General features: G+C 39.6%; 1 protein-coding gene across 1 annotated transcript in view; it reads left to right on the top strand.

Annotated features, from left to right (window-relative positions):
• The window catches only part of LOC140932787 (TPR repeat-containing protein DDB_G0287407-like), a 37,133-nt gene that overhangs the window by 17,843 nt on the left and 7,008 nt on the right, over positions 1-12,282 (top strand). Inside the window, exons 15-24 of the mRNA XM_073382301.1 lie at positions 271-430; positions 1,354-1,449; positions 2,867-3,021; positions 4,536-4,629; positions 5,065-5,220; positions 5,882-6,000; positions 10,789-10,930; positions 11,085-11,196; positions 11,525-11,646; positions 12,141-12,262. Of these exons, the coding sequence (XP_073238402.1) occupies positions 271-430; positions 1,354-1,449; positions 2,867-3,021; positions 4,536-4,629; positions 5,065-5,220; positions 5,882-6,000; positions 10,789-10,930; positions 11,085-11,196; positions 11,525-11,646; positions 12,141-12,262 (1,278 nt within the window). The remainder of the gene's footprint in view (positions 1-270; positions 431-1,353; positions 1,450-2,866; positions 3,022-4,535; positions 4,630-5,064; positions 5,221-5,881; positions 6,001-10,788; positions 10,931-11,084; positions 11,197-11,524; positions 11,647-12,140; positions 12,263-12,282) is intronic.

Below are 12,282 nucleotides of genomic sequence, written 5' to 3'. Positions count from 1 at the left end.
CCAAATAAGGTCGATTTAGCAGGTTTCTAGCACCCATCTCAGCTTTTAAGCGTGCACTTGTCCGTATGTTATTTTTTGACGTTAAGCGGTGCTTAAATGGCGCTCTAGATGGGCCTTATTTTTCCCTCTTGTCGAATTTAACGTCTTAAAAAGAAAAAATACTGAAGTCAAAGAACATTAAAAATTTAATTCAGGACGTATTGCGTTATAATTTATTACTAATTTCATTTCTTTATTTCTGTATTTTTCATTTTTGTATTTGCCCTTCAGTGCTGAGAGCAAGTACGACTTGATAAACTACTGGAATTCTACTGGCTTAACTGGGGAGGACATAAATGATTTGTACAAGACGTCAGTTGACGACCAACTCGCCGTGCTATATGTTAAAGAGCAAGAGAAATTTGGAGAACCAACCAACGCCCTAAAAGTGGTAATAGATTTTTTTTTATTTACTGAAGTTCAATCTCATCTCAAGTGTAATCATAATGAATCTTTTTCGTTGCTTCGAAGACTATTCTTTAGCTCTTTTCTTAGGGCTTTCACCTATCTGGAGGGCTCAGCAAAATTGTTTCGAAAGACCGGTCAGTTAAACGAAGTACTCTTTAGATCATGCTAGTGGGCGTCCAGATTTGTTTGCATGGTGTTTTCTTAAGAGTATCAATGATTCTAGTCTGGGCTACCAGCTATCTTGAGGGTATTTACAACCGGTAATGTTTAGAGGTGAGCGTTGGGAACATTTAAAATGGTATAGAACACGGTTTTGTTAAACTGTGTTTTAATAAGCGGCAATAAACGCCTAACGGCTAATTTGCCACATGCTTTTTTACCACGTGACAAAAGAACTTTTACACGAAGACTTCTGGGATTATTACCAGGGACAGGGGAAAAACTGGGGTGTCCCTGGTACAATCCCAGAAGCAATTGCGGAACATAAATCGTAACCAGTCACCTTATCGTTTGTAAAGTGTCAATGTCACAGTAATTTAGGTATCCCCATGTTTTGGGTACCACCTTTCCCAAATCACTAGTGATATCGGTAACCCCTTGTCATATTACGTTGGTGTTTTGGGATAGTTAGATTGCAAATGATTTGGGTATCCCGCTTGACAAAGCGATTTCTTTTCCCTCTAAGAAAGCCTGGAGCTCAGGCATTATCCTATATTTAAGTAAGGTCACCTTCTCCTCACAATGGTGAGCTCAGTCCTCTTGTTGTTCCCTACATCTCTCCTCAGTTTTGTACTAGTTCATCTAGCTGCCTCGGGGTAAGTCTCCCATATCTAATTACTAGTGTAGCCAGTGTTTGAAGATGGTCCCAGGGGAAATATACTACAATGTTATTTTGAACTTTTGCAGCTTTTCCCTTTTGTTTATGGTATATCCCAGTTTCAGTCAGATGCTGGAAATATGACAGAAGTAGAACCATTCCTTCAGAGAGCTATAGACGTACTTGTGAGTGAAAAATTAAACAACGAGCAGTGATCCATCTGGTTGGGTCCGATTTTTACTTACTTTGTGTATCAGTCTGCTTGTTATGTTTTCTATTTTCCAGTTTCTATCTTTAGCTATTTTAGTTTGAGTCAATAGGTCTGAGAATGTTAAGTTCGAAATTTACGACGTCAATTCTTTCGACCTTCTCAAACTCATTAATAATTCATAAAGAGAAAACAAAGGAACTCACAGCCATGACAGTGGTTTTGATATCGGATCTTTAAATTACCATAAAATTTTGCGAACTTTATCTATGAATTCCTCCAAGAATTCTTGTTCATTTGAGAAGCTATATCAAAAACTCCGCTCAGTGTTTCATCCGATATCCAGTCTCCTCGAAATCGGTCTAAAAAACTCGGCTGCGCCTCGTTTTTCAACCTACTTCTATGTGTCTGGATATCAGATGAAACACTGCGTGTCGTTTTTGTATATTGCATCTCGTGGCGTATTGCGTTCTAATGATGCTGGTTATGAGCCAGGCAGGATATCGTGCTCGTTTTTATAATGTGCCCCAGATTTGACTTAGCCTGCGAAACCAGCGGTTTCTCCTCCCTCTTCACCGCTGAGGATGTTTCGCTAGGAATTACGTCTGCGACTCAGCGACAGAACTTCCATTTTGATGACTAAAAATCTGTGTGGAATCCGGTCAGAAGCGCCGATTGGTCGATGGAGTAGTTACATTGTTTTAGCTATTGTTTACTAATGACAGACAAGGCCATCCAATAAAATGTGATGTCCTTGTCTTTAATTAACATCGATACTACGTTTTTTAAAGGCTGTTTAGACATTTGGTAGTCGAAAAGACCACGTTTTAGAGTTGACTTTGTAAACCAGGCTTTCTTACTTAGCAGCCCAGCCTTCCCTAGAACTCAGACCCCTTCAAGTGTTCATTCTCTTTTTTTTTTTGTTTGCCCGACCGACCAACCCACCATCACAAGAGACGGGGCGATGGGAAACAAAACATTTTATTGGGATGGCCCAAAAGACAAAAGGCCACGAAGGTCAAATGTAAACGCGATGAATCTCTAACAAAACAGTCAAAATTGGTGGAATATATTGTTCTCTAGAAGAAGCATTTGAGTTTTGCTGGAGCTTGTCGCAGACAAAGAGAACCCTCTAGTAAAATCGATCAGGGGAAACGTAAAATTGAACAAATTTGGATGTGGAACCCCATAACTACCGGATGTATTATGTAAATATTGATTTACGTCATCAGCATGGAATTTCTGTCGCTGAGTCGCAGACGTTCCTCCGCGCGAAACGTCCCTAGCGGAGAAAAGGGAGGAGAAACGGCTGTTTTCGAAGGCTAAATTTGACTGATAGTATTGAAAATAAGTTATAACCAAAAAAACATAATGATTTCTATCTCGTTTTGTAGAAGACAGCCCATTCAGAAGAAGAAATCCATTCTAATTCTGTAGTAGCTGAACAGTACTGCAATATGGTGAATTCACTGGCATGTTTGTTTGTGGATACAGAGCAGTTTGATAAGGCCGAGCCTCTCCACTTGGAGGTCCTTGAGCTAAGAGAAAAGTAAGTTTTTCTCTCTTTTTGCAGGTGAAGGTGTTTATCATTAATCAATCCGCATGCGTTAACATGATCGTAGTACTCACACCCCCAGAGAACTTTCTTAAAATTAGTTGCCTTCGAGCAAGAGATTACATTTAAGTTAAATCTTCATAGTTTACTTATAAAGTACTGGATCATCTGGCACCTTCAGCTACTCATAACGAATGAAAGCGCTATAGAAATAATAAATAATTAATTATCATTAATTATAATTTAACCCTATTCAGACTGGGCTTTTTTGGTCAATCTGTGACTGGGGGGGGGGGGGCTCCTCGGACCCCCCCTCTATATCTCTGGAACCAATAATGCTAGGGTCATGAAATTTACACACAATGATCATCTCCGTACAAAGAAGCCCCACACCCAGTTTTGACTTGCCACGCCCAATGATGACGTCACAGTGACGTCAAATTCCGATTTGTCAATGTTTCTTATTATTTTTCCACTTAGATACGTAAAATATCAATAATATTGGTAAAGTCATCTCTTTGTTATCCTTTCTTATGAACTAGTAACAAGGAAACACTTGTACAGCGAGAAAAAGCAATAGGAAGCAATCTAATTTAAAATTTGAAATGGTTGTCCGCCATCTTGGATCCGCCGTCTTGGATTTCCGTTTTTTTGTTAAAATTATAATTTAAAGCAACTTTCAAAGGGGAAAAAGCTCAGAATATATAAAAGAAGTATCAAACTAATGTTTATTACCCAAACAAATGACTTTGGAAGTGTTATTTGGAAAATAGAGCAGCATATTTGTCAAAGCAAAAAAGTGACAAATTTTACCCCACCCCTCCCCCCCAAATATTCGATGTTGAAACATTTTGATTTAATTCAAAAACTAGTCGCAAGCAAAGACCATTTTAACAACAAGAAGCACTATAAGTGTAAAAACGCGATCTTAAAACAAAAAAATCACCATTTTTTAAATTTTCCAAAACCTATGTGTCAGAAACTGGTTGCCATGGCAACATGATTAATCACATGGACATGGTAATTATACCAAAATGTTCCTAGATAAATTTTAGGAAAATTCAGAAAATTTGAACGTCATAGCTCTTTCGGTGTAAGAGTTATCACGATTTTGCCGGAGGGGGGGTTCGAAAAGCCCCCCCCCCCCCAGTCTGAATAGGGTTAAGTCTTGGAATTTTTAGGGCTGCAGAAACCCCGCAGTACACGCTAAGTGATAACCTGAATTCGAGTGAACATGCCAGGGAAAATCTTGATGCTCATTTACCAAACATCTTCTGCCCTTCGTCTTTCCGAAAACATCTGTGAATCATTTTGAACTGATGACAATTTCTCCAAGCTTTTTTCGTTGCTTGTTTAACCAGGAACTGGCGGGTATTGTCGGCTATTAGTCTTTAAGCGGAAAGCAATCTAAACTTTGAAAAAAAGAGAACTATCTCAATACCACTAGGTTATACAACACTCGCTTTTTAAATGAACCAAATTCTCGTTGTTCCTATGCATTTAATCAGATTCGCTGACACGTGGATCAATGGTTGGTCGAGTGTTGCTTCTTCATTGAACGGTCTTGGAGTGTTGTATTACAGGACAAACAGGTTTGAAGAGGTTCGAGACTCAGTTTTCGTTTTTTAACTACCATTAATACTTTTCTTGACGGCTTCCACTGACTGACTGTAAAAAAAGTCTTAACTGCCATTGATGTTATGGTTTCGAAACACGACGTTGCTAAAATAGCGAATAGCGTAGGTTCTTTGCAATACGGCTTTTTTTTCTACATTAGGTACGAAAACACAGTTTGAAGCACAACTCACATAAACTAACGTGATGCAGTGATTCTACGTTTAACTTATCAGTTAATAAAGTAGACTAGATGTAAGCTGAGCTCCTTCTTTAGTTTCCTATTTATTCGCATCGCAGATTGTTGTTTGTTCTTTCTTAAGTAATTTACTGGCACCTGAATTACGACTTATTGCTACCTATCTTTCTGCGAGAATGTGGTCAAAAGTTTATTGAAATGTTGATTCGGGTGCTCTTTCTTAGGCGTTAACCTACTACAACAGATGTCTAGAACTTCACCGAAAAACTCTGCCAGCGACACACAGTTTAATTCCAGACACACTTAACAACATTGGTGCTTTATATAAATCCATGGCGCGCTGGGAAGATTCCGCTAAAGTGCTCGAGGAAGCATTACAGGTTCCGTTCGTTAATATCGTTGATTAAATTAAGACAGAATAGCCTGTCCAATCAAAATTTTTAGAGTGAAATGGTTATGAAGCTCATTGGACTTCTTCGTTATATTTTCTTGTGGACTTGCGGTGCACAACGTTGCAATAGCATTCCTATCATTTTTATTGTATGTGCACTGTCATAAACGGCAGCAACCTTGTTTTCCTCTTATACTTTTGCCAACTTTTCACAAACACTCTTCTTTACTAACTATCAATTAAAGACTGAATAAGTCAGAAAGAGATGAATCTAACACAACATAATATTAATTATACTAAACTGGCAAATCTCCTGACGTTTTAAAGAAAAAAATGGTATACGTTAGTTTTTGAGTACCTTTTACAGGAAAGACTACGCATTGCATATGAAACAAAAAAATGGAATTGCCTGTGTCTCTCAGTGTTTCAACCAACTTATTTGAAGACCTTCGTGAAGCCAAGTTGAAAGTAGTTCAATTGTTTGATTGGCTCACTAGACAGAAACGAGCAGAGTTCGACTTAGCAGTTTCTTTTGATCAAGTTTTTTTAAAGTACATAACACGCAGACACTGCCAAGATCACCGCCATTATCACATTTTTTGTGCAGTTCAAAACACGTTTTATTTATTTATTTATTTGAAAAATCATAGCTGTATGAGGATGCTTACTTTGGTCAACTTCCTCCCGCCGTTGGTGGAACTTTCCTGAACCTCGGAATGGCTTACTTCAGACTCTATGACGCCAGCAAAGCAGAACCGTTGTATCTGAAGTAAGTGTTAAAGGACTAGACTGGGCTTTCATTGCGACGCTTTTAAATGACATGCAACCTCTCAAGTCAAAAATTTAACCAACCTTTACGTTTTTCGCACAGGAAGCAAAGGCATCTTCAGCCTTTTCGAAAGTTCGCGACTGTAGGTTGGAATTCAACTTTGTTTGTCTTGTTTCAGTGCAGTTGTGATTGAATGAAGCGAAAAAAGTGGTCGTTAGTGACATTTTTTACTTTAAAGGTTGCATGTCATTGAAAAGCGTAGTAATGCCCATTTCACACTAGAGACTGGTTGTTTTTCAAATTAAGACGAATTATCCGATTGACTCCGATTATTAGCGGAGACTCCATTGCCATAGAAATCAAGTGGGAACCCACCAATGCGAAAAATTCGGTTATGACGTCAGCGTACGCCCGCCCGCCCATTCAGACTGTCAGGGAGGACTTGGGAGACTGCAAGGAAGGGGACGGGGGAATCCAAGTCATGCAGCTTGCGTTTGTCCTGGCGAAAAATGAACCAGCTTACGTAGAGGCAGCCAATGTAGTTAGACTTGCGACAAAAAATACTTAGAAAGAGATATTATTTATTATTACCGACAACTGAAACGTTGTGTAATTGCGTTCGAGGTACGAAAACGCAACCCCTAATTTGTGTTGGGTGTTCTGTGCATTATTGGGTGCCCTGTGCAATTAATAAGGGAGGCTTTTTCGATATTGCATTTGTCGTCGTTGTCGACACGCATTTGCTTCGCTTCGAGGCCCTTGCTTACGTTTTGCCTCACTTTGACGAACTAACTCACGTGGTGATTCGTGCGTCCTCAAGCGTTTGCTGAGGTCTTCTATTCTGTCTTCGTAAAGCGTTCATCTTTAAAAGTTTGCTGAATCTTTGTAAAGCGTACATATTTCAAGAGTTTGCTGAAGGTCTACTATCGATCTATGTTTGCTGAATCTTTCAAAACGTTCATCTGTCAAAAGTTTCGGCGGGCGTTGTGCCACAAAGTAAATCTACCGAGTTGTGTAGCTCGGCGGCCGTTGTGCCGCAAAGTAAATGTACAGACTTGTATAGCTCGGCGGCCGTTCTACCACAAAGTAAATCTACCGAGATGTGAAGCTTGGCGGTGCCGTTTAATCATGATATTTTCGGCACCGGACAAACGAACATTTAAGATCTATGTTATTTATTCGGAAAAACTTATAAACAGCCCACAGTAGCTCCACTCAAGTCACTGAAATCAACACACTCGACCAAACTATTGCACTTATTGAGACGGACAGTACGATATCACTAGCCTTCAAGGCTTTTTCATAATGATACACGGTTTAAATAGAGGTTTCGCTGTAAGCAATCCTTACGTTTAAGATATGCCATGATGAAATTAAAGCCCGGTTTTCATATGATCGCTACCATCTCTGTGATCGCTGCGATCGCTGAGAAAAAAAAACTTCAGCGATCGCAGCGATAATATATAGCAATCATATGAAACCACTCTCCAGGGATCGCAGCGACAACAATCGCTGAGAAATAAAATGTTCTATCTCAGCGATCGTTGTCGCTGCGATCGCTGGAGAGTGGTTCCCATATGATCGCTGAACTTTTTTTTTCTCAGCGATCGCAGCGATCACAGCGATCGTAGGATCATATGGAAACCGGGCTTAATCTATCGTAACCATCTACCCTTCCTCCTCAACTGCTACTCGTACGCCTTACAAACATATCGAATGCACTCTTCTAAGCTCCGATTACTCCTAGTTTTAAGTTTTAAACTTTTGTGTTCTTTGTATGTCGCCACAATATGTAATACGGCTGAGTATGAAACACGGCTGTTATCAAGCCGAATGGTTAAGCTACGTTCAAACGGACGCAACAACTCCTAACAATGTTGGGAGTTGTTGGCCAACAATGTTGCGTCCGTTTGCACGGGGCGAAAAGTTTGACAATTTCAAACTTTGCGCAACAACTCCCAACAACACGCAAGAACATGCAACAGAGTGCGCAAACAGACGCAACATGTGACATCCAACAACGTTGCGTCCGTTTGCACGCAGCATTAGTCGCGCTGGACTTGTTATTTGAAGGCCCTGAGTTCAAGTCCCGCTCTGACCGCTAGCTGGATGTGTTCACGGTAGTCCCGAGTTCAAATCCTCGGTCACGCTTGTAAATAGTCAGCTAGTAGCTGGTGTGCCAGCCTGTTGGAATTCTTAACCCTGTTAAGTTTGAATTAAATTATTTGTTCCAGGCATTTGTTCGGTCCCAGTAGCATTAGTGCCATGAATACTGCCAAGGGTAAATAACGAAATTATTATTAGTATTGTGAAAGGTTTGAACCCAGAAGTCATGTCAAAAGTAGGTGAGTTTGATCGTCTTGGTGAACGTAGTCCTGAATAGGACTGTTGTTGTTGACAGTAACTGACGTTTCGACATCCTGTGCGGTAGTCATCTTCAGAGTCAAGGTGAATTGTTTCACATCAGTTGATGGTATTATACTCTGGTTATTGATCTGATTGGTCAATTACATGTACGTCGCGATGTTATTGGTCGTCTGTCATGCAGTTAAGCCGTGATGTTACGAAGACTCGAAATCAGTAATTGGTGTGTTTCGATCCGTCTATTGTCACAGTTAAACATTCTTCTATTGTTTGTCAAATTGTCACTTCTCCAGTCGTTCTCTCGTAGTTAGTTTTGCTTGATCTCGTCAATAAGTCGCTTGTGCGGCGATGGTAACTGTTGGCTACGATTCATTGGCGTTTGCTCTAAGATAGTAAACCAGCTTTCTAAAGTAAGTCGTTGGTAGTAGTCTGTAGAATACCGTAAAATTCCGAAAATAAGCGACTCCATGTATAAGCCCCTCCAAATATAAGCCCCCAAACCGGTTACGCAAAAAACCCTCCGTTAAATCGCCCCTCCAAATTTAAGCCCCCCGGGGGCTTGTACTTGGAAAATTGCCCTGCAACACAAAGTAAAACAAAGCAAAAACGGTAAATTTACTTCCAACTATAGGGCTAGCCCAATCGAGTTTGGAACGCAAATTTCCCTCCGTAGATAAGCCCCTCCAAAAATAAGCCCCTCAAAAAGGGCCTTTGAAAAATATAAGCCCCGGGGCTTATTTTCGGAATTTTACGGTACGTTATACATGTCGCATAGTCCCAGTCAATTTCATGTTTCGTCTGTAAATGGTGCTCAGCAATGTGATTGTTGACACCATTCCTCGTCGCTCGTTTGTGTTCGGTCAGTCGCGTGCTTAGGTTTCTGCCGCTTTCACCAATGTAAGAAGCCTGGCGGTCGCAGCAGCAGCAGCAGCAGCAGCATCATCATCATCATCATCATCAAGATTATGTTGTTCAAAGCTGGTTCTATGGTTTGCTTATTTATTTGTGTTTAAGGAAAGCGTCGCATAAACGATTCATAGATGGCTAAGTTCTGGAAATTTCGTACAGGCTTTTTCAGAAAAGTACATTTCTGAGCTCATTTACTGTCTTTCAGAAGCTGATCTCAGGTTATGTTAATTATTTAGCGTTTTTCTGTCTGTTTTGACTTTTTTACGATGTGGGACGTAATCATTTCCTCTCACTTAAGCAACGTGCAAACGAATGGGAGTTGTTGGCAATGGTGTACAAGTTGATGTAACAATGTTTGCGCATGCAGTGTATCGTGGAGAGGATACCACCCATAAGACTTTGAAGACCATGTTCAATGCGCGTGCGTGGCCCCAACAATGTTGGAAGAGCTGTGAAAATGGATCCAACATTGTTGCGCTACGCTTGGGCCATCACAGAACAAAAGAAATGTTTGGAGTTGTTGGGTCAAAACTTTGATTGGCTTTAAGCTTTGCGCAACACCATGCAACAGGGAGTGCAAACGGACGCAACAAGTAACATCCAGCAATATTGAGAGTTGTTGGCCAACAATGTTGCGTCCGTTTGCACGCGTGTTTTCACGGTTTGCGCGATGTATGGCCTCCTGTTCTCAGGTTAAAATACACATGCTTAAGCTTACAACCATTTTTACTGGTTGCTAATAATAAAAAAAAGTTCCAAAGAATTCCCAATTGCCTTGTCACTTGTAAGAAGAAAACTTAAAGCGAAAGCTTCACAAAGATTTTTGAAACAGTTTGGTCACACTAAAAAAACTCCCTTTTATTGAATAAAAGTGAACTGTTTTACATGTTCTATTAAATTGTCAAGAGTTTTGCAGTGCGTTTTTTCCATGATTCTCCCTGAATGCCGCTTGAATAAACTTCCATGAGTTTGTTTTCACTTTCTCTATCCTCGCCGAAAAAATTATCTAAATGTAAAAGAGTTCTCGTTTTCTTTGAGCCTGAGCTCGCCTTTTTTTTTTGGAAAAAAAAATATATAAAGAATTTATTATAACGTTTATAATTTGTAGTTTTGTCTTAGAATTTTAGCTCGATGGGCGAGATTTTTCATTTCAGGTGTGCTTGTGGGATTTCATTTTTTTTTTTTTTAAATCATCCAACCCAAAATGGAAGGCTCCTAAAGATAAGTAGGGATTTGAAGATTTCTTTCTAGTGGCTCAGAGTTTAAAAAAGTATTGAAGGTGATAGGCTAGGATTGCATCTCAGAGGGCGACCGTCTAGTTGTACCAAACACCGAATAAGGAAAATGTACAATGCAGCTTTTTTAAATCATACACTCCCGCGAGTAAACATTACAAACCTGAAGTTTTGAATCACACTTGTTCACAGCTGCCTACCACGTCACAGAGTTAACTTTTTCAGTGAACTGATTCTCACTTCATGTGTACTAATTAGGTGTTATTTTCATATACTATAGGGCATTAGACATTCGCACTAAAGCATATGGCCCGAACCACCTTGATGTTGGGCAGACGTTGCTGACTTACTCTGCCTTTTTGCTCTCAGTCGATGCTTCGAAATCAGCCGACACCGCCATAAAAGCGGTAGAGATTTTCGAGGTATACAACAACTTAACTAGCAATTACAATATCAAAGTTTGAAATACCGAACGTACGCCCTCTTCTGTACACGCATTCCACTCAATTCATTATTTATCTTTTTATTCATTTATGTACTTATTTTTTTCATGTCTTCACTTTTTCCTTATTCAAGAAATCACTGGGGCCAGAAAGCATTAACACGTTGAACGCTCAAGAGAATGTCGCGTTGGCTTTTGCTAAGGATGGAAAATTTGATAAGGCACATCCGTACTTTAAAAAATCAGGTACTAACATTTATATATTGACTTTTTTAATTTACGCATACTCGTTATATTAGTGTTTGTGATATTCAGTGGCTTGTAAACGTGGCAAAAGATTTTTCAGTTAAGGATGTCACTCAGAGGTAGTTTGAAGACTGTGCTTGCAGTTTGAACCTCTTGTAAATCGATTAGAATTAGATCAAGATGAATTAACAACAACACTTGACGATTCTTAGTTCTTCTTGTACCAGAACTACATAGTCATCGTATCTATAACATAACGCTGTTTGCAAGTGAGACGAAGAAAGCATTTTCTATATTAATTTTAACACTCATTTTTTAACTCTGTAAGGAATAATTCGACATCAAAGGGGCCAGATGAATTCTTCCATTCCAATATTGAACGCTGCCATGGCCGATTATTATCTCAACAACGGACACAATGAGGAGGCGAGAAAGCTATTTGAGAGATTGGTAAGTGTTCATTTCTCGTTGATTTTAATATAATGTTATCAAAGAAAGGATAAATCACATTTTCAGACAATTAACAGAAGATAAACTTACCATGCGGGTTACTAGCCTGTTCCAGTCTTCCAGATAGTTGGTGTCTGCGAAATTATGTATTAAAAAAGCGCGAACACGGAAAATAAAACGGGACCAGATCTAACGCGCTCATTTTTTCGCGTGCCTTTCACTTACGCTTCATTCCCACTATTGAGAGCCTGGAACAGGCTGGCAAGTAACATTCTCACCAACTTTCACTGCAGATAAAACAACTAACAGAGGTGGCTCTAAAACGAATGAAAAGCACGATCTCTCGTTATCTTAAGAAACATTACTATTTCTGTTATACTGAATAATGTATGAAACGCAATGAATCATTTGCATTTTAAAAGTGTTCTTTCAGATCAACGCCTTGTAAGGTGATTTTTCAATTAATTCTGATTTTGCTTTATCGCTTTTTCCAGGTTGGGACTGATTTTGCGACGGATAGAGACTTTGCCGCCCTCGACTTCTTAGATCATGAACTTCTGGGAGATGGCAAACCTGAAAGGCCCTACAATGAAACAGTAGATTTTGGCTTAGAAAAGTTAGTACTTCAATTTTTAG

Source organism: Porites lutea, chromosome 4 (assembly GCF_958299795.1).
Source record: "Porites lutea chromosome 4, jaPorLute2.1, whole genome shotgun sequence".
Lineage (NCBI taxonomy): Eukaryota > Metazoa > Cnidaria > Anthozoa > Scleractinia > Poritidae > Porites > Porites lutea.
The sequence above is the reverse complement of the archived record's forward strand: the minus strand, read 5'-3'. Positions and strand labels throughout refer to the sequence as shown.